This window comes from Symphalangus syndactylus, chromosome 4 (assembly GCF_028878055.3).
Source record: "Symphalangus syndactylus isolate Jambi chromosome 4, NHGRI_mSymSyn1-v2.1_pri, whole genome shotgun sequence".
Taxonomy (NCBI): domain Eukaryota; kingdom Metazoa; phylum Chordata; class Mammalia; order Primates; family Hylobatidae; genus Symphalangus; species Symphalangus syndactylus.
This window is the reverse complement of record NC_072426.2, coordinates 157867010-157888412: the sequence shown is the minus strand read 5'-3', so window position 1 is coordinate 157888412 and position 21403 is coordinate 157867010. Positions and strand designations below refer to the sequence as shown.

General features: G+C 40.1%; 2 protein-coding genes across 35 annotated transcripts in view; one reads left to right on the top strand and one right to left on the bottom strand.

Annotated features, from left to right (window-relative positions):
• Positions 1–8087, top strand: part of CENPU (centromere protein U) — a 42471-nt gene extending 34384 nt beyond the window's left edge. For 2 of the 3 annotated variants that reach the window (XM_055276547.2, XM_055276546.2), the window contains exons 12-13: positions 2656–2812; positions 5055–8087. In XM_055276547.2, the coding sequence (XP_055132522.1) occupies positions 2656–2812; positions 5055–5168 (271 nt within the window). In that variant the 3' untranslated portion in view covers positions 5169–8087. The remainder of the gene's footprint in view (positions 1–2655; positions 2813–5054) is intronic. The other variant, XR_008657346.2, reaches the window with a different exon arrangement.
• Positions 5215–21403, bottom strand: part of PRIMPOL (primase and DNA directed polymerase) — a 46037-nt gene continuing 29848 nt past the window's right edge. For 6 of the 32 annotated variants that reach the window (XM_055276536.2, XM_063637713.1, XM_063637728.1 and 3 more), the window contains 6 exons: positions 18140–18228; positions 14992–15081; positions 14806–14914; positions 8624–8706; positions 8493–8539; positions 5215–5641 (listed from right to left, as the gene is read on the bottom strand). In XM_055276536.2, coding sequence (XP_055132511.1) covers positions 5384–5641; positions 8493–8539; positions 8624–8706; positions 14806–14914; positions 14992–15081; positions 18140–18228 — 676 coding nt within the window. In that variant the 3' untranslated portion in view covers positions 5215–5383. Of the gene's footprint in view, positions 5642–8492; positions 8540–8623; positions 8707–8850; positions 8890–14805; positions 14915–14991; positions 15082–18139; positions 18229–19337; positions 19422–21403 lie in introns of all 32 variants that reach the window. The other 26 variants (XM_063637704.1, XM_063637723.1, XM_063637705.1 and 23 more) reach the window with 12 other exon arrangements.

Sequence of the window (21403 nt, the reverse complement as noted above, 5' to 3'; positions counted from 1 at the left end):
ACCAAGTTATTTAATGTCTCAGTGTCTCAGTTCCCTCTTTTGTATATAGGCATAATAATAATCATACCTATACTTCATCGAGTGTTGCAGAAATTCAGTGAGTACATATATAGAAAGTGCTTCACAGGGACAGGCGCACACAATAAGTGCTGTATAAGTGTTGACAATGGTTGTTAATGTTGTTATTGTCGGAGGGTATGCCTTGGAGTGGCATGCATGTGAATCCACTCCCAAGTGTGGGCCAGGTGAACTTACCAGGCCCTGCAGGCCAGGGCTGCCCCCAATTTCTGGTTAGGAAGACTGGAGTGCACATCAGCTGTCAGCCCCCAAGTGTGTTTTGAGGCCAGGGCTGTCGTGAGAGCTAGGGGCTTGGTAGTAAAACAGTGCTAGATGTGCTGTCTGCTCCTGAGCTTACAAATAGCTTGAGAAAGACAGTGATATTATCAGAAAAGAATGTGTGTAATTAAAAGTTGAAACTTTTAAAAACTCAGTCAAAACTAAGTTTTAAAAAAGAGTCTGCTAGGCTGGGCACGGTGGCTCACGCCTGTAATCCCAGCACTTTGGGAGGCCGAGGTGGGCAGATCACTTGAGGTCAGGAGTTCAAGATCAGCTTGGCCGACATAGTGAAACCCCATCTCAAAAATACAAAAATTAGCCAGGTGTAGTGGCGCATGCCTGTAATCCAAGCTACTCGGGAGGTTGAGGCACGAGAATCACTTGAACCTGGGAGGCGGAGGTTGCAGGGAGCCGAGATTGTGCCAGTGCACTCCAGCCTGGGTGACAGAGTGAAACTGTGTTTCAAAAAAAAAAAAAAAAGAGAGAGACTGCCACAGGAGTTTAAGCGGGAGAAAGCAGTTGTCTAATCTGTTGGTTTCTAAATTGAGTCTCTGGACAGGTGCTGGCCTATGGTAAGGTTTTCACTGACCCAGGCCACAATAAGAAAACTAAAGGTAAATATAATAAGCTAACATTTACAAGCTTCCTATGTGGCAGGACACTTTCCTAAACGCTTTCTATGCTAACTCATCATCATCACAGTCCTGTAAGTGCTTATAGCTACAGTCAGGCCGTACCTGGTTACACGTGTCTTCAGTGTGAGACTACTGAGACATGTTTATTTATTTTATTTATTTTTGAGAGAGAGTCTTGCTTTGTCGCCCAGGCTGGAGTGCAGTGGTGCTATCTTGGCTCACTGCAAGCTCCGCCTCCTGGGTTTGCACTATTCTCCTGCCTCAGCCTCCCGAATAGCTGGGACTATAGGCGCCCGCCACCGCGCCCGGCTCTTTTTTTTGTATTTTTAGTAGAGACGGGATTTCACCATGTTAGGCAGGATGCTCTTGATCTCCTGACCTCATGATTCACCCACCTCGGCCTCCCAAAGTGCTGGGATTACAGGTGTGAGCCACCGCGCCCAGCCTGAGACGTGTTTTAAAGACTGACTTTTGTTTCTTTTCTAGATATAAATTTAGAAATTGAGAAGTGTATTTTGAAAAGGCATAATAAGAAAAACTATGGTATATCATTATTTTAACTTGCCATATGAAAACCTAAGGCACAGGGAGGTAACTTGCCCACGGGTGCAGCCCTAGGAAGTCAGGGAGCCAGGATTCACTGTCAGCTGACTGACTCCAAATCCAGCACTCCTGACCATGGCTGCCAGTTCAGTAGTGAGTTTTCCCCAGCGCTGCATTTGTTCAGTGTAAAGAATCGTTAAAGAAGACTTCGTGGCTCACTCCTGTAATCCCAGCGCTTTGGGAGGCTGGGGCGAGTGGATCACTGAGGTCAGCAGTTCGAGACCAGCCTGGCCAACATGGTGAAACCCCATCTCTACTAAAAATACAAAACTTAGCCGGATGTGGTGGTGGGCGCCTGTAATCCCAGCTACTCGAGAGGCTGAGGCAGGAGAATCGCTTGAACCCGGGAGGTGGAGGTTGCAGTGAGCCGAGATCACGCCACTGCACTCCCAGCCTGGGTGACAGAGCAAGACTCTGTCTCAAAAAAACAAACAAAAAAGACGTTTTTATGAAATTATATTAGAGAATCGTGTTTTATATCTTTATTTGGCAAAATACAAAATTTGCCGCCTTTGCCCCTCATTTTTTTGTTGGTCCATAAAACCCAAGTTATCCCTTTTTATTTTATAGATGAAGAAACTCAGCCACTGAGAGATGAAACAGTTTGCCCCAAGTCACACATTTTCATCCAGGCACTGACAGTCTTCCACTGGTTTTATTAGACTTTGGAAAGTGGACAAGATTGGATAAGAGGAAGGAGCACTGGGAGGGCTTTTTGTCCGTGGTTTCTGTTAGACTGTAGTGCCTGGGTCCTCTGGCGCGGGCCTCTGAATGTTAGCCAAGCATACATTTGATCCAGTAGTTTCCAAGACTCGAATGGCTTGATGAATTTCAACATTTATAAGGAATATTCTTCTGTGGATGTCACTGCTAATTATTAATTGTGCATTGTATTTCAGAGATTTTTTTCCTACATTTAAACTGAAACCCAGAATCTTTTACATATTCATAGTTTCAGAGCCAAAGCAAGTCATCTAGTTGGCCAGCCCCGGTTCTTCACACTCGCTCAGCGTACTTACAACCTCAGTTTCACCACGATAGGCTGGTACATTTTATTATATGTCACTTATTTTTGTTTTAGGTTAGAGCCACAGCTGAAACAACTACAAACAAAATATGATGAACTTAAAGACAGAAAGTCTTCCCTTAGGAATGCGGCATATTTCTTATCTAATTTAAAACAGCTTTATCAAGATTATTCAGATGTTCAAGCAAAAGAACCAAACATAAAGGAAACGGTAACTCCAATTTTACTTTTTACCATGCTTCAGAAGATGATTGCGGGAGGGCCTTTTCATGCTAGAGTTATCAGAAGCTTTGGGGAAAGACAAATGCAGATACAGGATTACAGAGTCCACCTAAAATAGTATCACTATAAGCCAGTGAAACTTCATTATATCAGCACTTTTCTTAGCTACTTAATGAAGGCTGGAGGAGTAATGTCCAGAATTGCTGATTTGTGTAAGGTATTTTCACTCAGACAGCTGAATTTCATCAAGGGAAGTTTTTATTCTGTGTATAAATCTCAATTGAAAAATTACACTCTGCTGTGTTACAGTTTTCATTCATATAAGACCATTCAGCCATGTTTGAAAGACCAGCCTCTTCTGTTTAGCCCATGTTCACAGCATCTTTTGCATATGAAAAACAAGCTATTTTCCCATATAAGTGGTAGGTAGGATTTCAGAAGTTAAGAAATAGGCCAGGTGTGATAGCTCTCACCTATAATCCTAGCACTTCGGGAGGCTGAGGCAAGTAGATCCCTTGAGCCCGGGAGTTCAAGACCAGCCTTGGGCGATATGGTGAAACCCCATCTCTACTAAAAATACAAAAACTAGCCAGGTGTGGTGGTGCATGCCTGTAGTCCCAGCTACTCAGGAGGCTGAGGTGTGAAGATCGCTTGAGCCCTGGAGGTCCAGGCTGCACTGAGCTGTGATCGCACTACTGCACTCCAGCCTGGGTGACAGAGCTAGACCTTGTCTCAAAAAAAAAAAAAAAAAAGTTAAACATTAAAAAGGAATATAATGGGAAAACAAATTTATTGTTTTAATACATTTTGTAGTTGCTTCTGGATTTTTACTGCAGACTTGCCATCTGCCTCAGATTAATAGAAATGTTTAAGTTCTAGGAAAGAAATTTGTATTTGTATCCCCTAATATAATTTTATATAAAATATGTATATATAATTATATGTAATGTATACATATTTTATGATCAGATTTGTATTCACTTCTAAATTCAATGTTAAGGTTTTGACACTGATCTAAGTTAATTTTCCTGAGCCTAAGGTTTGTTTATATATTAGAGATCTGGAAATAGAATGCTTTTAAAGGTATTTTTTTTAATTACCTAACTAGTCCAAAGCTTATGATTTGGAGTTTGGTTACTAAATTTGGGGAAGTTATCTGTAGTATTGATTCAGCTTGAACATAATACTTTGGTTAAAAGCGAGGTTTAGTGTCTCTGCCTTGTCTGGAACACACCACTGGATGAGCGTCCTGTTCTTGGCATGACCTCAGTGCCTTCTTGCACTCCTGTTGTAGTAACTGTCCCTTTTGCCTTATTGAGTATAGATATTTGGGCATATGTCTTACTCTAAACATTTAGTGACAAATGTGACTTCTTCCCCTTTATCCCTCCCTAGAGCAGGTGCCCATGGGAGCTTGAACACATTAGTTTGTCAAATATTTGTATACAATTCCATTATCATGTGTGTGGTAGTCACAGCATGACAGCTTTTCTGCTGTCATCTTAAAAACGATATTAAACAGAAACTATCAAAGTATGATAAAATTCTGTAAGAGGAATTTAATCATGCACCCTTAGATACAATTTGCAGCTGGAAGTTTGACTTTAATTATTTCAAAATCATGAGTTGGATATTGTGTTTTATGTTGGGTTTGTATTCTAATTTTAACTTGAATCATTAAGAACATTTGGATTGGCAACCGTTGAGACATTTAATTGATTCTACCAATAAATAATTTCTTGAGATGATAGATTTGGGTTTTTTTTTTTTTTCTTAAGAACTTTTATGGATCTGGTGTTCTCATTCCATTAGTTCTTTCAGTTAAAGTAAAACCTATCTTACAGTTTTCTGTGTTTTAAAATAGACATGATATCAAGCACATTCTACACAGCACGAGCAGACTTGCCCAAACCAAGCCTTGACGTGTCCCAGACATGATTTCCTGTCTTCAGTAATAGAGATGATATAGTTCTTTGAATCAGCTGGTCTTCTGGGATAAGAAGATCAGGTCAAGCTTTGCAGAGCAGCTCCCTAGCAACTTTGTGATCAATTATGTTCTAGGGGAAATGGATTAAAACCAGTTGTCTTAATGGTCCTAGTTAAAAATGAGAGTAGTAGTAGTTAATGGAAAACTCAATCAGAATTTGCACTGGTCATAAGATTGGGCTATGTAAGGACAAGGTTACGAGTTTTTGATATTGCTAATTATATACATTATTTTCTTTCAACAGTATGATTCATCCAGCCTTCCAGCTCTGTTATTTAAAGCAAGAACACTTCTGGGAGCCGAAAGCCATCTGCGAAATATCAACCATCAGTTAGAGAAGCTCCTTGACCAGGGATGAGAAGAGAACATAATTTTGATTAATTAATAAGGCGATTTCTACTGAATTTAAGTACACCAAAGCTAATTTTTAATGAAATTGGTTTACAGAAAAAACAAAAACTAGAAAGCAAAGTGATAAAACTTAGTTTATAAAAACAGGTTGAATGATACATTTATCAAATCTCACAGACATCAGGCAAATTATAGCCTGGTGACAAAAGTGTCCATAGTGAATTATTCTTGTAATACTTCTATAATTAGTTCATCAGGAATTTCATCCACTTCACTGTTATAACTGAGAAGACTGTTCTCTGCAGCTTCAGCTAATTCAGCATCTTCAGTAGCTTCTAAAAAATAAGCATCATCAATGCCATTATCCCAGACAGCATCAGCAGATGCACCTGTTGACAGCCTACTAGGTGATGATTTATGAGGATTCTGGGTTTCATTGCTCCTAGTTTCATCTGCTTCATCTCTTGTAAACTCTTCTTCCTTCATTTCAGTGGTGAAGGGAGAGAAAGTGGGATAGGAAAATATTTACTCAGGATATGTGATTTAACCATATACTCTATACTGAAGTAAGGTATTAAGTGACAGATACTAAAGTGAATATGCTGGAGGAATGCTGTCTCCGATATCTCACTGTGGGAATGAGTGCACTGATTCAAACATTGCTGCACTAAAGCTCAGACACACTTGAAACTCCAAATTTGAAATTACCTACAATTCTGTGCACATACTTTTCAATATTCCCCGATGGAGGAAGAGTAAGGGTGGATTTAATTTTTTTAACAAGTGGACAGTCCAGCTGAAGACAAATCAGAAGATAAATTTGCTATCTTGTCAATGGACTTAGTACCCATGCTTTAAATTTTAAAGTACTTAGCAAATTGTAAACATGGATTGCAAAAAGATTAAAAACAGTTGCCAAAATATGACTGGATTGTATATTACGTAATAGTATAGTATCAATTATTTTACCATAGAATGTCTTCAGTGTAAACATTTAGTTGATCCACCCAATACATTATTTATGTAAAGAATGTCCTTATTCAGTGCAGTGGCACATGCCTGTAATCCCAGCTACTTAGGAGGCTGAGACAGGAGAACTGCTTGAGGCCAGGAGTTTGAGACCAGCCTGGGCAACATGATACCCCCCTCTCATTAAAAAAGCTACAGAATGTCTTATTCTTTCAGCTACGTGCTTAAATATTAGATGAAGGGCTTTGATGTCTGCAGTTTCAGAGTCTCAAAAATAAGAATGCATATGTATACAGTAGAGGGAGAAAACGAATGTTGCCAAATGCTAACAAATGGCAAATCTCAATGAAGGACAGACAGCAGAGTTCCTTATTGTACATTTCTGTAGGTTAGACCTTTATAATAAATTTAAAATCAGGTGACCAATGAAATAAGATGATCAGTGCAATAGAAAAGCAGGTATAAATAACACCAACTGGTAATTTAAAATATCTTTTTTAAACAAAAGATGAAGCAGGAGAGGCAAAATGTTAACTGAAAACTAAGTGACAGCTACATGGGTGTTCATTATATATCTTACTTTAAAAAGCTATGTCCAAGTAGTGGTAATACTGACCAATGGTACTTTCAACTTGGCATTTTTGAGGTGTTACTAGATAGATAAGCGGAAAAAGTAGCTTAAAAATCCACTGCAACCACAAATACCGAAATCACAATCCAGACCAACAAGGGTGATGCAGTCCTCTTCCTCTGGGAGACAAAGTTTATTTTTTAAAATTTACTTTGTTCTTGGTTATTTCAAAACACATTTTAACCTGGTATTTTGCCAGAGAATCTGGCTGTCAGTTATTTTATGTCCAGCTCTTGCAGACCAAGAATGGAATTTCCACCATTTCAAATGTATGGAGTTTTTTCGAGAGACGTGTTAAGACTGAGTAGATACCAGATTCGGTTTTCTAGAATATAAACCCAATCACTTGTTCTGCTTGTAGCAGGTAACTTCTTTTATTCTAACCATAACACTATAAAGGAAAAAGCTGACAGATGTGACCAAAAAAACAAAAACAAGAACTAAAATTTAAAAGTAAAATATGTCAAAAAGAGTACTTAAGTTACTACAAAAAAGTTATAGAAAAATGGATGGAGGACAAGTACAGGCACTTCATGATAGAAATATTAATAGTGAATCTGAAAAAAGTTCATTAAAGAAAGGCAAATTAAAACAACTGAGGTACTGCATTTTGCCTACCAGATTGGTAGTGATTCGAGGTAAACAAGCACTGCTGGCAAAGTGTGAGGTAATAGGTGCTCTCATAAATTATTTGTGGAGGTCTAATATCCTATACTTTCTATGGAGAGCAATTTGATAATAGGTACTAAAAATATTTGTGATACTTTAAGTAGAAAAAAACTGAAATAGTATGTATGCTATCACTTCAAAAAAAAAATGAGCATATATAAATTCTCGAAGGTACGTGCCAAAACATTTGTATCATTTATTTCTGGTCAAATGAGTAAAGAAGATTCTTTTCTCTTTTGCTTCTTATGTATTTCCTAATTTTATGTATTTTCTTTTTTTTTTCTTTTTTTTTTTTTTTTGAGGCAGAGTCTCACTCTATCTCCCAGGCTGGAGTGTAGTGGCATGATATCAGCTCACTGCAACCTCCACCTCCCAGGTTCAAGGGATTCTCCTGCCTCAGCCTCCTGAGTAGCTGGGATTATAGGCATAGGCCACTACACCTGGCTAATTTTTGTATTTTTAGTAGAGATGGGGTTTCTCCATGTTGGCCAGGCTGGTCTCAAACTCATGACCTCAGGTGATCTGCCTGCCTCGGCCTCTCGAAGTGCTGGGATTACAGGCCTGAGCCACTGTGCCCGACCTAATTTTATGTATTTTCAATTCATTCTATAATGTATGTCAATTATTTGGGTAAATAAAAAATATTTAAGAGAAAAATGTTGGTTTGACAACCTGGTAATTAACCTACCAAAATTAAAACTGAATATGCCCTTTGACACAATTCTACTTCTAGAAATTCATCCTACAGATACAGATATTCAAAGAAACACAAACATGGGAATTTTGTTACTTTGAAAAGCAAAATATGGGCAACTTCTTAAATGTCTGGGACTGATTAAACTGTACACCTTCTGAAGCAGCAGTAAAAAAAAAAAAAGGTTTGTATTATCAGATATGTGCTGAAATGGGAAAATCACTACAATATATTCCTATAATACAGTCATAAGTGAAAACAAGGTACCAAATGGGTTTCAAAGCTATTTGGACACTACTCATGGCTCAGGTATACTACTGTACCAAGAACTCCCTGGTAGGGAGAAAGACACCAAAATCTGTACTTACCTCTTTGAAAAGAAACAGGAGACATACTTCAGCAGGTAATGGGAAACCTGAATCAGAAAGATAGCAAAACTATTACATATTATAGCTATCTAATTTTTACTTTGTGGTAAATGTAAAAATTAGTAACTTACAGTCAGATTTGAAGTTTTCTGCTTTACATACAGGGTCATGACATTTTTGATACCAAACTTCATTTTTCAGATCAACTAGAATCCTTTATGTTTAAAAAAAAAAAAGTAGTATTAATAGCAAGACTGGGTAGAAAACAAAATCCAGCTGCATGCTGTTCCAAGAACTATGCCTAAGACTTGAAGATGGAGAAAAATTAAAAAGTAAAAGGATAAAGATAGATATATACCAACCAAAACGGTGGTTGCCAAAAATCACACAAAATGAACTGCAGGGCAAAAAGTAGATACTGACGAAAGTTCCCCCAGGAAGATATAACAATTCTCAACCTGTACTCACCAAATAATACAGCTGCAAAATATGTGAGCAAAAATGGACAGGACCACAATGATAAATCTACCATAAATCAAGGTTTTTAAAAAACATTCTCGGCTGGGCGCGGTGGCTCTCGCTTGTAATCCCAGCACTTTGGGAGGCCGAGGCGGGCGGATCACGAGGTCAGGAAATCGAGACCACGATTTAGTCTCTACTAAAAATACAAAAAAAATTAGCCGGGCGTGGTGGCGGGTGCCTGTAGTCCCAGCTACTCGGAGAGGCTGAGGCAGGAGAATGGCGTGAACCCGTGAGGCGGAGCTTGCAGTGAGCCGAGATCGCACCACTGCACTCCAGCCTGGGCGACAGAGCGAGACTCCGTCTCAAAAAAACAAAACAAAACAAAACAAAAACATATTCTCAGTAATTTATAGATCAAATAACCACAAAAAAGGTCTAATAAGGATACAGAAAAAATGAATGACAAAAAGCAATTAAGAAGTTTGATCTAATAGGTAAATATGAAGCAGCTCTTTATAAAACCAATTCCATGCTAGCTATAAAGTGAATTTTATCAAATTTAAAATCATCGCTTCATACAGAACACATTATCTGAGCACAAAGCAAATTTTAGAAATAAAAGGTAACTAATAGAAATCCGTAATTGGAAATTAAGAACAACTTGAAACAACCAATGGTTCAAGGAAAAATCATGGAAATTAGAAAATGCTTAGACCTGAGTGGACTGGAAGTGTACATATTAAAATATGTGAAATGCAGCTAAAGTGACCTTCAGAGGGTAATTTATAGTCTTAAAATCTTGTGTTATGAAAGAAGAATAGCTAAAGATACATGGATTAAGTAACTAACATGGAAAACAACGAACTGAATAAACCCTAATAAAATAAAAGGCAGGTGGCCAGGTGCGGTGGTTCACACCTTTAATCCCAGCACTATGGGACGCCAAGGCAGGTGGATCACGAGGTCAGGCATACGAGACCAGCCTGGCCAACATAGTGAAACTCCGTCTCTACTGAGAATACAAAAAATTAGCTGGGCCCACGTGGTGGGGGGCACCTGTAATCCCAGCTACTCAGGAGGTAAAAGGCAGGAAGTCATAAAGAGCCAAAAGTAAAAAGAATCGACGAGGCCTATATTTGAAGAAAATGAAATTAGGGTAAAATTGATTTAAAAATAAGGCAAAGACACAAATGTTATTAGAAATTAAATGCATCATATGTTTTTAAGAAAACAATATTGTGATCAACTTTTGTCAGTAACTTGGAAAATTTTTGTAAAATAAAGTACTATATAAAAATAAACTAAGCAAACTTAAAAAGCAACAGAAAACCGAAGCAATCCTATAATCACTAAAATTCTTAAAGATTTGATTAGTTTAAAATTTTCCCACGTTTTACAGAAAAGGAAACAAGATGGTTAACATTCCCCGTGGCAGTCGGTGAGGTGTGGGGTGGGGAGGTGGTAAGGGACCTGCACCCAGGAGCAAAAAATGGCAGGTGACTTAAGTCTAATCTTTCCTTAAACATTCTAGTAACAGAATTCCCAATTAATGGGCTAAGGCTGTGGCTCCCAAACTGTACACTAAAGTGCCCCAGGCACTGTAGGATATTGAAATATTTCCAGAAAACACAGTGATACTTGACATTTCTGGAGCAATCAGAAAACTCCTTGCTTGCAGTTCACATGTTCAATGTGACATTGCACTTCATTCCTTTCATTTATGCTCCATCTTTGTAGAGCTGGGCTTTGGGGTGTGGTTGTAATAAAAAGCACCATTAACATCAAGCCAGGCGCGGTGGCACACGCCTGTAATCCTAGCACTTTGGGAGGCCAAGGTGGGTGGATCACAAGGTCAGGAGTTCAAGACCAGCCTGGCCAACATGGTGAAACCCCATCTCTAATAAAAATACAAAAAAAAATTAGCCAGGCGTGGTTGGGGGAACCTGTAATCCCAGCTACTCAGGGGGCTGAGGCAGGAGAATTGCTTGAACCCAGGAGGCGGAGGTTGCAGTGAGCCGAGATCGCACCACTGCACTCCAGCCTGGGTGACAGAGCAAGACTCCATCTCAAAAAAAAAAAAAAAAGCACCATTAACATCAATGGAGAACAAGGTATGAGCTGGGCAGGGTGGTGTCTAATCTGATTCCAGGGTTTAACAGTGCATACATAGGCCTGGTGAGGTGGTTCACACCTGTAATCCCAGCATTTTGGGAGGCTGAGGTGGGAGGATAGCTTGAGGGCTGGAGTTCGAGGCCAACCTGGGCAACAGAGGGAGACCCTACCTACAAAAAATTTAAAAATTAACCAGCCATGGTGGCACACCTGTAGTCTGAACTACTCGAGAGGCTGAAGCAGGAAGATCGCTTAAGCCCAGGAGATGGAGGCTGCAGTGAGCTGCTGCACTGTGCCCTCAAGCCTGGGCCATGCCACTACCCTCAAGCCTGGGCAACAGGGCGAGACCCTGTCTCAAAAAAATGAAAAAATGGAGACTATACATCCCATTAATAAGTAATAGTATTTAAGAATGAAATAAGTTTTTGTTTTTTTTTTTTTAGTTTATGGATACTATTATTCAAACTGCTACTAAACTGTTCAGACATAAACACTTACCAAGTTGTTTGAAATTCATTACCACAGCTCGGGTATTTCTTTCGGCGTCAGAGAAAATGTGAACAAACAAAGACACCAGGGGGACCATGAATCAAGAAAATCTGGGAACTTCTGGACCAAATGCTAGGAGTTCAGTCCTTACCTACAGAATGCTCTTTGTAGGACATTTCTGACTTTAGAATTGCATTTGGTAAATAAGTCTGGAATCGATGCATTATGAGGCACACTTTCTGGAAATGTCACCCAGCTATGCAACTTGAGTGTAAAATGCAGGTGATTCACAACCTTGGTGCTTCCTGCTGTGTGCACGGATTGCTCACTCCTGCCTTGGGTTTCCACCTGAGTCAGAAAGAGCAGGAAGGGCCAGGGGAGCCGGGCCAGATGCCCCGGGCCTCGCTCTGCCCCATTTGTGCCTTTTCATTCCTTGTATTCCTACATTATTAGTAAAGCTTGATACTGGGCAAGATTTCTGATTTGTGTGGATGTAATTCGATTATCCAATCCTCAACTTCATTAGTAATCGGGGAAATTCCCAAGAAAACTACAATATTGTTTCATATCTGCCAGATGAGCAAAACCAATTTTTTAATCCTAACAATACTGAAGTGTTGGTGAGAATATGGAACAGTAGAAGAATCTCAAAACACTGCTGGCAGGACTATAAACTGGCACATCCATTTGGGAAAACAATTTATGATCTAGTAAAATTAACTATGTACATATTCCATGACACAGCAAGTCCACTTTGAGAAACTCTAGCACGTGTATACTAGGTGATATGTACAAGAAGGTTCCCACCTTCATGGTTTATAATAGCAACCCAAATGTCCACTGTGGGAAAACAGATAAACTGTGGCATATTTACATTTATATACATGGCATGCTGCACAATAATGACACAAATAAGCAACAGCTACATGTTGCGACATGGGTGAAAATCACAGATATGCTACCGCAAGGCCAGGGAAAGGATGCAATTCAAAAACAAGCAAAAGAAAACACTGTATTGTTTCTGGCCGGGCACGGTGGCTCACGCCTGTAATCCCAGCACTTTGGGAGGCCAAGGCAGGCGGATCACCTGAGGTCGGGAGTTGGAGACCAGCTTGACCAACATGCAGAAACCCCGTCTCTACTAAAAATACAAAAAATTAGCTGGGCCTGGTGGTGCATGCCTGTAACCCCAGCTACTCGGGAGGCTGAGGCAGGAGAATTGCTTGAACCCGGGAGACAGAGGTTGCAGTGAGCTGAGATCGTGCGACTGCACCCCAGCCTAGGCAACAAGAGCGCAACTCTGTCTCAAAAAAAAAAGAAAAGAAAAAGAAAACAGTATATTGTTTAGAGATATGAATGTATACGGGAGAAATCATAAGAGCAAGGAAAAGATGAACACAAAATCGGGATACTGGCTACCATCTCTGAGGGCCAGGGAGAGAAAGAAATTGGGGTTGGGCCCACAGGTGCTTCTGAGGTTTGATCAGGTTCTGGTTCTTAAGGTGGGTGGCAGATATGACAGGTGGTCACTTTAGTCTTTAAAATGTGCATATAAAAGTGTGTTATCGGCTGGGCGCGGTGGCTTACCCCTGTAATCCCAGCACTTTGGGAGGCCAAGGCAGGCAGATCACTTGAGGTCAGGAGTTTGAGACCAGCCCAGCCAACTGGTGAAACTCCGTCTCTACTAAAATTACAAAAATTAACCAGGCATGGTAGCACACACTTGTAATCCCAGCTACTTCGGAGGCTAAGGCAGGAGAATCACTTGAATCAAGGAAGCGGGGGTTGCAGTGAGCTGAGATCATGCCAGCCTGGGCAACAGAGTGAGATTCCGTCTCAGAAAATAAAAAAAAGTGTGTTATCTATACTTTTGTATGTATGATATATTCTACGGTGAAAAAACAGAATAGATTGTGGAGACATAATACAAGGTGTTATGATCACCATGTGATAATGATTTTTTGGTAAGTTAATATGCACAGAGCAAAGAGCAGAAGATGCATCAACTGATGGCTGCAGTTACACCCCGGCTGTGGCCCTGTATCTCCTTCATGTTTTCTGCGTTATAGCTTTGTGTATTGAGCATATAGTTTTTGCAAGCTTTTTTTAAACTGAATTAATCTAAGTATATCAAGTATGGCACTGAACCATGCTACCCAATGTGTCTCCAGCTTCCCAGCAAGAGCTTCCCCATCATTTCCCCATGTCCAGCACACAGGCCGCATATGCTTGAGGATACAGGAGTTGCTTTGACATGAAATAAAAAACAGCAACATTTCTCACATCATAACTGATAACTACTGGCTATCTATTTATCTCTATTCTAATCACATCCTTTTACGTTTTAAAGTTCTATTTCTGGCTTTACTTCATCCTTTACTTTCCCTCCTCTTCCCATGGGCATTTTAAAGAAAATCTCTAAAACAGGGCCTGGCATATATAGCAAGCATTCAATAAATACTAGTTCCCTCAATACCACGCTGTGTCTTGAACGAGTTAACACAATCCTAGCTCCAGCTCTTAACACTAACTGAGGAGATCCCTTCTTGCCCAAACCTGTGCACTTTCAACGTAGAGTCCGTAAGGTGGCAATGGCCAATGGCAATAGGAAGGAGAGGCATGCTTCCCACCCTCACTGCTCCCCGCCCACGGCCTTCTCCCAGCCCTACTCAACCCCACCTTTGTCCTCTCCAGATATACTAAGAGGTTATCTTAGCAAATAAAGTACACATAAAGCTGACATGCTAGAAGCAATGCAATAATCACAACATTTAAATTAAATATCATGTAATGCTAACCATATACAACAAATAGAAATTTAATACAACAGCCGAGTGCAGTGGCTCACACCTGTAATCCCAGCACTTTGGGAGGCTGAGGCGGGTGGACCACAAGGTCAGGAGTTCGAGACCAGCCTGGCCAACATGGTGAAACCTTGTCTCTACTAAAAATACAAAAATTAGCTGGGGGTGGTGGCAGGCGCCTGTAATCCCGGCTACTTAGGAGGCTGAGGCAGGAAAATTGCTAGAACCCAGGAGGCGGAGGTTGCAGTGAGCCGTGATCATGCCACTGCACTCCAGCCTGGGCGACAGAGCAAGATTTCGTCTTGGAAAAAAAAAAGAAATTTAATACAACTAAATTTATTTTTAAAACAAAATAGTTTTCATATTCTCAACTTTATTTAAAAGTTATAAACATTTAAAATCTAATAATATTGGTTAAATACACACAAATCATTAATATTACTTACATTATATTATTACTCTTATGGGCTCTTCCAATGTTTTCACACCACCGATATTTACAAATATCATAAACCAGTAATTCTTCTGGGAAAAAGTAGTTCCAACGCCGAATTCCTAAAATGCAAATACTGTTTCTAAAGCTACTATCACTGTATCATATAACAGTTAACAAAGGATGAGATTCACTTTACCTCCTTTAATGCCATCTTTATTCACCAAAGAAAGAACAAAATGATCAACTTCAGGATAGGGAGAACACTGAAAACCTTCAATGGTTTCTACTGCAACAGAGAGAATGGTTTATAAATTACAATAGCTGAAAGTTGAGAAGTTAAATTTTGATTAAATGTTGTTGAGTACAATTATGGGTTTTGCAATCTCTCAGCCTTCCCTCACTTTTTGCAATTTCAGTCAATTCATGTTTGTGACACTACAAGGAAGCAGGTAAAACTCAAACCTCTCAATTAGGTCAAATGTTAACTACTTTCATAAAAAGCATTGGAAGTAATTTCAGCTGCTGTCTTCATTTTGGCAAAGAGAAAGGCAGTCCCTCACGTGCAGGACAGGCCTAGCTCCATCAGCCCGGCCTTGGTGTTGCCATGCGCTAGCGTGGCACGCCTACCGCAGCCCAGGCATTCTCCTGTGAACACAGGCAATCTCACAGAACTTCAGCAACAGATAAGGCCCCTGTGGTCATGAGGACTCAAGGCACAAAGATAACCACTCTGTAATCATGTTCAAACACAGACAAAACAGGAACATCTTCCAAACCACAAAAATGACCGACACCCCCGATCCCAGCTAACATAAGCAACTGCTGTTTTTTTTGTTTGTTTTTTTAACAAATTACAGTGTTAATTTCTATTCTGATTTCCTTTCAGTTTTACTAAGAAAACCAGTCCTGGAATTGTCCCTGACAACACCCAACGCAGAACAAACCCCAAGCTTCCTGGTATACTCCCCCAAACCACCCATTCCAAGCCCAAATCCAATCCTCCCAGTCCTTTCCAACCCCCTCTTCCCCAGATGCCCCACTTTACGGAAGTTGCCCATGGTGTGTGCTCACCATTGCTCTCCTGGCAATACACTCAGCTGACCTGCTACAGGTGTGTGCCCTGAGACCTTTTGCTGGAAGGTACTGACAATCCAATTATATTTTCTATCTAAAAAGCTACTGTAGTAATTTAGAATGACCGATTTAAAATATCATTTAATTTTTTTTTTTTTTCTTGAGACGGAGTCTCGCTCTGTCGCCCAGGCTGGAGTGCAGTGGCACGATCTCGGCTCACTGCAAGCTCGGCCTTCTGGGTTCAAGCAATTCTCCTGCCTCAGCCTCCTGAGTAGCCTGGATTACAGGCATGCAACACCACGCCTTGCTGATTTTTGTATTTTTAGTAGAGATGGGGTTTCACTACGTTGGTCAGGCTGGTCTCGAACTCCTGACCTCATGATCCGCCTGCCTTGGCCTCCCAAAGTGCTGGGATTACAGGCGTGAGCCACCGTACCCAGCCAGTATCATTTAATTTTTAAGGACAAGAATCTAGTTTGCTTTAAATGAAGTTTATGTTTCACTTACTAAAATAATATATGTAATTGGAGAAATATTGGAAAATATATTAATGTGGAAATGTGAGAAGCAGACTCTAAATCAATGTCTATAAATACAAATAAGACAGAAGAAAATAAACATAAGAAAATGTTATCCATATTTTAAAGCTTGTAATCATACCATACACATAATTTGAGACTAGTTTTTCTTTTAACATCACAAATGGGTGTTTTCCACATTATAAAAGCTTCACAAATTTAAATTTAACAGCTAGATGATTTCATAGTATATAACCAATTCAATTTTGTTGTACATTTAGATTGCTGCCAGTTTTTTGCTATTATAAATAACAATATACGAAAATATGTGTATAAAAATGTTTACTGGAGGGTTTATGTAAGAAATCTTTGAAAAAAACACTCTATGTTCTTCAGCAGAGGAATGGGTAAGTTATGACAGAGCTGTACCATGAAAAACTATACAACCATTAAAAGACTGAGGAAGGTCTCTCTCTATATATAGGAAATATAGGAAAAGCTCTTCTAGGTTAAACAGCAAATGATTGCAGTGGTTACCTGCCTTTGATCATGGACAGAAGAGTGAAAAAGAACTTTATGTTTTCATTTCGTTAACCTACATTATTTTTGTACTTTTTTGAAAAATACCATAAAATGAAAATTAGTGAATAATACTTTTTTTTTTTTTTTTTTTGAGACGGAGTCTCACTCTTGTCACCCATGCTGGAGTGCAATGGCACGATCTCAGCTCACTGCAACCTCCGCCTCCCAGGTTCAAGCAATTCTCCTCCTCGGTCTCCTGAGTAGCTGGGATTACAGGTGCCCACCACGCCCTGCTAATTTTTATATTTTTAGTGGTTTCACCATGTTGGCCAGGCTGTTCTCAAACTCCCGAACTCAGATGATCCGCCCGACTCGGCCTCCCAAAGTGCTGGGATTAGAGGCATGAGCCACCGCGCCCAGTGAATAATACTTCTTAATCAACATCTTTCTCATACTTTTTCCATTTGAGATAGAAACCCTGAAGTAGATTACTGATTAATTGATTAATTGATTGGTTGAGACAGGGTCTGATTCTGCTGCCCAGACTGGAGTGCAATGGCACCATCAAGACTCACTGTAGCTTCAACCTCCTGGCCTCAAGAGATCCTCCTGCCTCAGCCTCCTGAGTGGCTGGGACTACAGGCGTGCACCACCATTCCTGGCTAATTTTTGGATTTTTTGTAGAGACAGGGTTTTGCTAAGTTGCTCAGGATTGTCTCTAACTCCTGGGCTTGAGTGATCCTCCCGCCTCAGCCTCCCAAAGTGCTGGAATTACAGGTGTGAGCCACTGTGCTTGGCTAGAGGTAGTTTTTGAAAGATCAGTGATTATGAATCCTTAACATTGAAGATTTTAAAGGCAAAACAGATTCTGTATCCTTACGTTTTGATAGGAAATTATTTTTTAAAAATTACCTGAAGTAGCTGGGTGCAGTGGCTTGCAGCTGTAACCCCAGCATTTTGGGAGGCTGAGGCAGACAGATCGTTTGAGCCCAGGAGTTCAAGACCAGCCTGGGCAACATGGTGAAATCTCATCTCTATTAAAAATGCAAAAATTAGCTGGGCGTGGTGGTGCACATCTGTAAACCCAACTACTCCAGAGGCTGAGACAGGAGATGGCTTGAGCCTGGGAGGAGGAGGCTGCAGTGAGCCAAGATCGCACCACTGCACTCCAGCCTGGGTGACAAAGAGAGATGCTGTCTCAAAAAGAAAAACAAACATCAAAACATTTACCTGAAGTGCCGATACTGTTAAAATATCCAACTCCTTTTTGTTTATTCTGAGATGGGTCACATGTAAGAATTTGTAAAGTATCTGAGAACCTGAAGGAGAAATAGGTAAAAGAAACAAAGCACCATTACACTGGAACTAACAAGGCCTGGCTACAGAAAGGACACTGAATTCCTAAGAGTTCCTCATTAAAATCCTTTGTTCAGCAGATAATTGTTCTAGGACATTTATGCCACATTTGCCCACAAAACCACAAACCCTACACATATAAAAAAGTATGATTTGTCAATTAAAGGAAATAATTTTTTTAATAGAGTAGGTTGGTGATTACTTACAATACTATCCTTAATTACAGAATGGATCAGGGGACTCTAGGACTGCTGAGGCCCTGTGTCCATGGTTTCATATCTGCGGATTCAACCAACCGCTGATCAAAAGTATGTTTTTTAAAAAACAATAAAAGTAGGCCAGACGCAGTGGCTCACGCCTATAATCCCAGGACTTTGGGAGGCTGAGACAGGCCGATCACTTGAGGTCAGGAGTTTGAGATCAGCCTGGCCAACATAGTGAAACCCCATCTACTAAAAATACAAAGATTAGCCGGGCATAGTGGCAAGCGCCTCTAATTCTAGCTACATGGGAGGCTGAGGCAGAAGAACTGCTTGAACCCAGGAGGCGGAGGTTGCAGTGAGCTGAGATTGCACCACTGCACTCCAGCCTGGGCGACAGAGTGTGATTCCATCTCAAAAAAATAAGCAAATAAGTGAAAATAAAAAATAAAAAAAATAAAAATAAAAATAAAAATAATACAAATTAAAAACAATATAGTATAACAACTATATAGGATGTGCACTATATTAGGTATAGGTAATCTAGAAGGATTTACAGTATTATATACGGAGGATGCATGTGGGTTATGTGACAATTTAATCCTTTTATATCTGCAGATTTTTGTATTCACAGGGGTCTTGGAATAATAATCACCCACAGACACCAGAAGACGACTATATAACTCTATTCACCAAACATAAAGAGCCTTTGAATTTTTTGTTACAACAATTTTAGAGGTGGGACTTATAGGAAGAAATGAAGAAAGAAGGAGGGGTGAGAGCAAAGTGGAAAAACAGATTAAAATTAATGGAAAGAAAAGGTACATTCATAACCATAAAGGATTTAGCCTTCATTTCAAGAAGTAAAATACCTGGTATTTACTTGGAATACACAAAAGACAAGGTGACCGTATTCAGTAGAAGAACCCTCCACCTCTGTAAGATTCATATTTAAACTGCGAAAGAAACGAGATTGGGTAATCGGGAGATTACCTGCACTTTGGGCTGTAGTTGCTTTTCCCATATGAGCTAGAACTAACAATGTTGCTTTTCGCGCTTCTCCATACATGGCAGAAAGAATGTGACCTTATTCTGGTGCCAACAGGGGGTGGCAGGAATTATACAATTTTTACACTCCTGCTATGGCACTTTGCACTTTCAGAATCTCGGATACTACTACTGCTACCAACAACATTCACTGAGCAGATGTCACAGGCTGGGCACAGCTGTACATGTTTTATGTGCAGTTTTAACTTTTTAAATCCTCTCAACAACTCCATAAGATAGGTGTTAGTATCATTTCCATGTAAAAGTAGGAAACGCAGACCTTACTTCTGAAACATGTTAGTAAAAGAACTCAGAGTACAAATATATATATATATATATATGAAGAAAACCAATCCATCTTCCACCCTCCTGGGTAACGGCTGTTAACTGTGTAACCTGATACAACTATCCCTACAGCAATGTATTTTAGACAATTACTAAAATTAATTTCTAGAGAATTTTTCCTTAAAATTATATTTAAGTGGCCAGGCACGGTGGCTCACACCTGTAATCCCAGCACTTTGGGAGGCCAAGGTGGGCAGATCACTTGAGGTCAGGAGTTCAAGACCAGCCTGCCCAACATGGGGAAACCCCATCTCTACTAAAAATACAAAAATTATCTGGGCATGGTGGCACGCACCTGTAGTCCCAGCTACTTGTGAGGCTGAGGCAGGAGAATCGCTTGAACCTGTGAGGCAGAGGTTGCAGTGAGCTGAGACTGCACCACTGCACTCCAGCCTGGGCCACAGAGCAAGACTGTCTCAAAAAAAAAAATTATATTTAGAAAGGCAAAAGGAAAAGAATTATGGCAAGTTGATGGTAATTTAGCCTGAAGCTTAACCATGTTTTGGGCTGAAAAAGTTGCCAGCCTAGAAAAACACGGAATGAAGGCAAATACAGTAAGTCCTCACTTAATGCCATGGATAGATTCTTGGAAACGGCAACTCTAAGAGAAATGACATCTAGCAGGTCTTTGAATAATGTTGTTTTGTTCAACATCATTTCCTTATAACAGCTCCCCAACCTTTCTGGCACCAGGGACCGGTTTCCTAGAAGACAATCTTTACATGGGTGGGGCAGGGGCAAGGTGGGCTGGTTTCAGGCTGAAACTGTTCCACCTCAGATCATCAGGCATTAGATTCTCATAAGGAGTGTGCAACCTAGATCCCTCCCATGTGCAGTTCACAGCAGGGTTTGCACTCCTATAAGAATCTAATGCCACTGCAGATCTGGCAGGAGGTGGAGCTGAGGTGGGAAGGTGGTATTGCTCACTCACTCACCTACTGCTCACCTGCTGCTGTGGGGTCCATTTTCTAACCACAGACCACTGGTCTGTGACTCAGGGACCACTGCCTTATAACATGGATGAGAAAAACAACTGGATTCATCATACATCACTTTGTTTAAAGTTCAGTTTCCAACAACTTATCAACGTCAAATGAAGACTTACTATAGTATTTCTGTTGAAAGATGACTTTCACAGATTTTATTTTTATTCATTTATTTATTTTAGTTTTTAGCAATGGGGTCTCACCCTGTCACCCAGGCTGGAGTGCAGTGGTGCATTCATAGCTCACTGCAGCTTTGAACTCCTGGGCTCAAGTGATCCTCCTACCTCAGCCTCCTGGGTAGCTGGGACTACAGGCACGTGCTACTGTGCCTAGCCAACATTAATACTTTTAAAAAATGATCAAAACATGGGAACCTAAAGGTTCAACAACAGAACTCACAATTCCAGAGTGTCAATATAATGGAAATTTACATAGGCATTAGAAGTTTTATTTACAATTAATTGTTGGCAAATTCTTAACAAATATTCATAAAATCAAGTAAAAAAAACAAATGACAATCATTTAAATAATAATCTTAGAATATTTTTTGATTAAAGGAG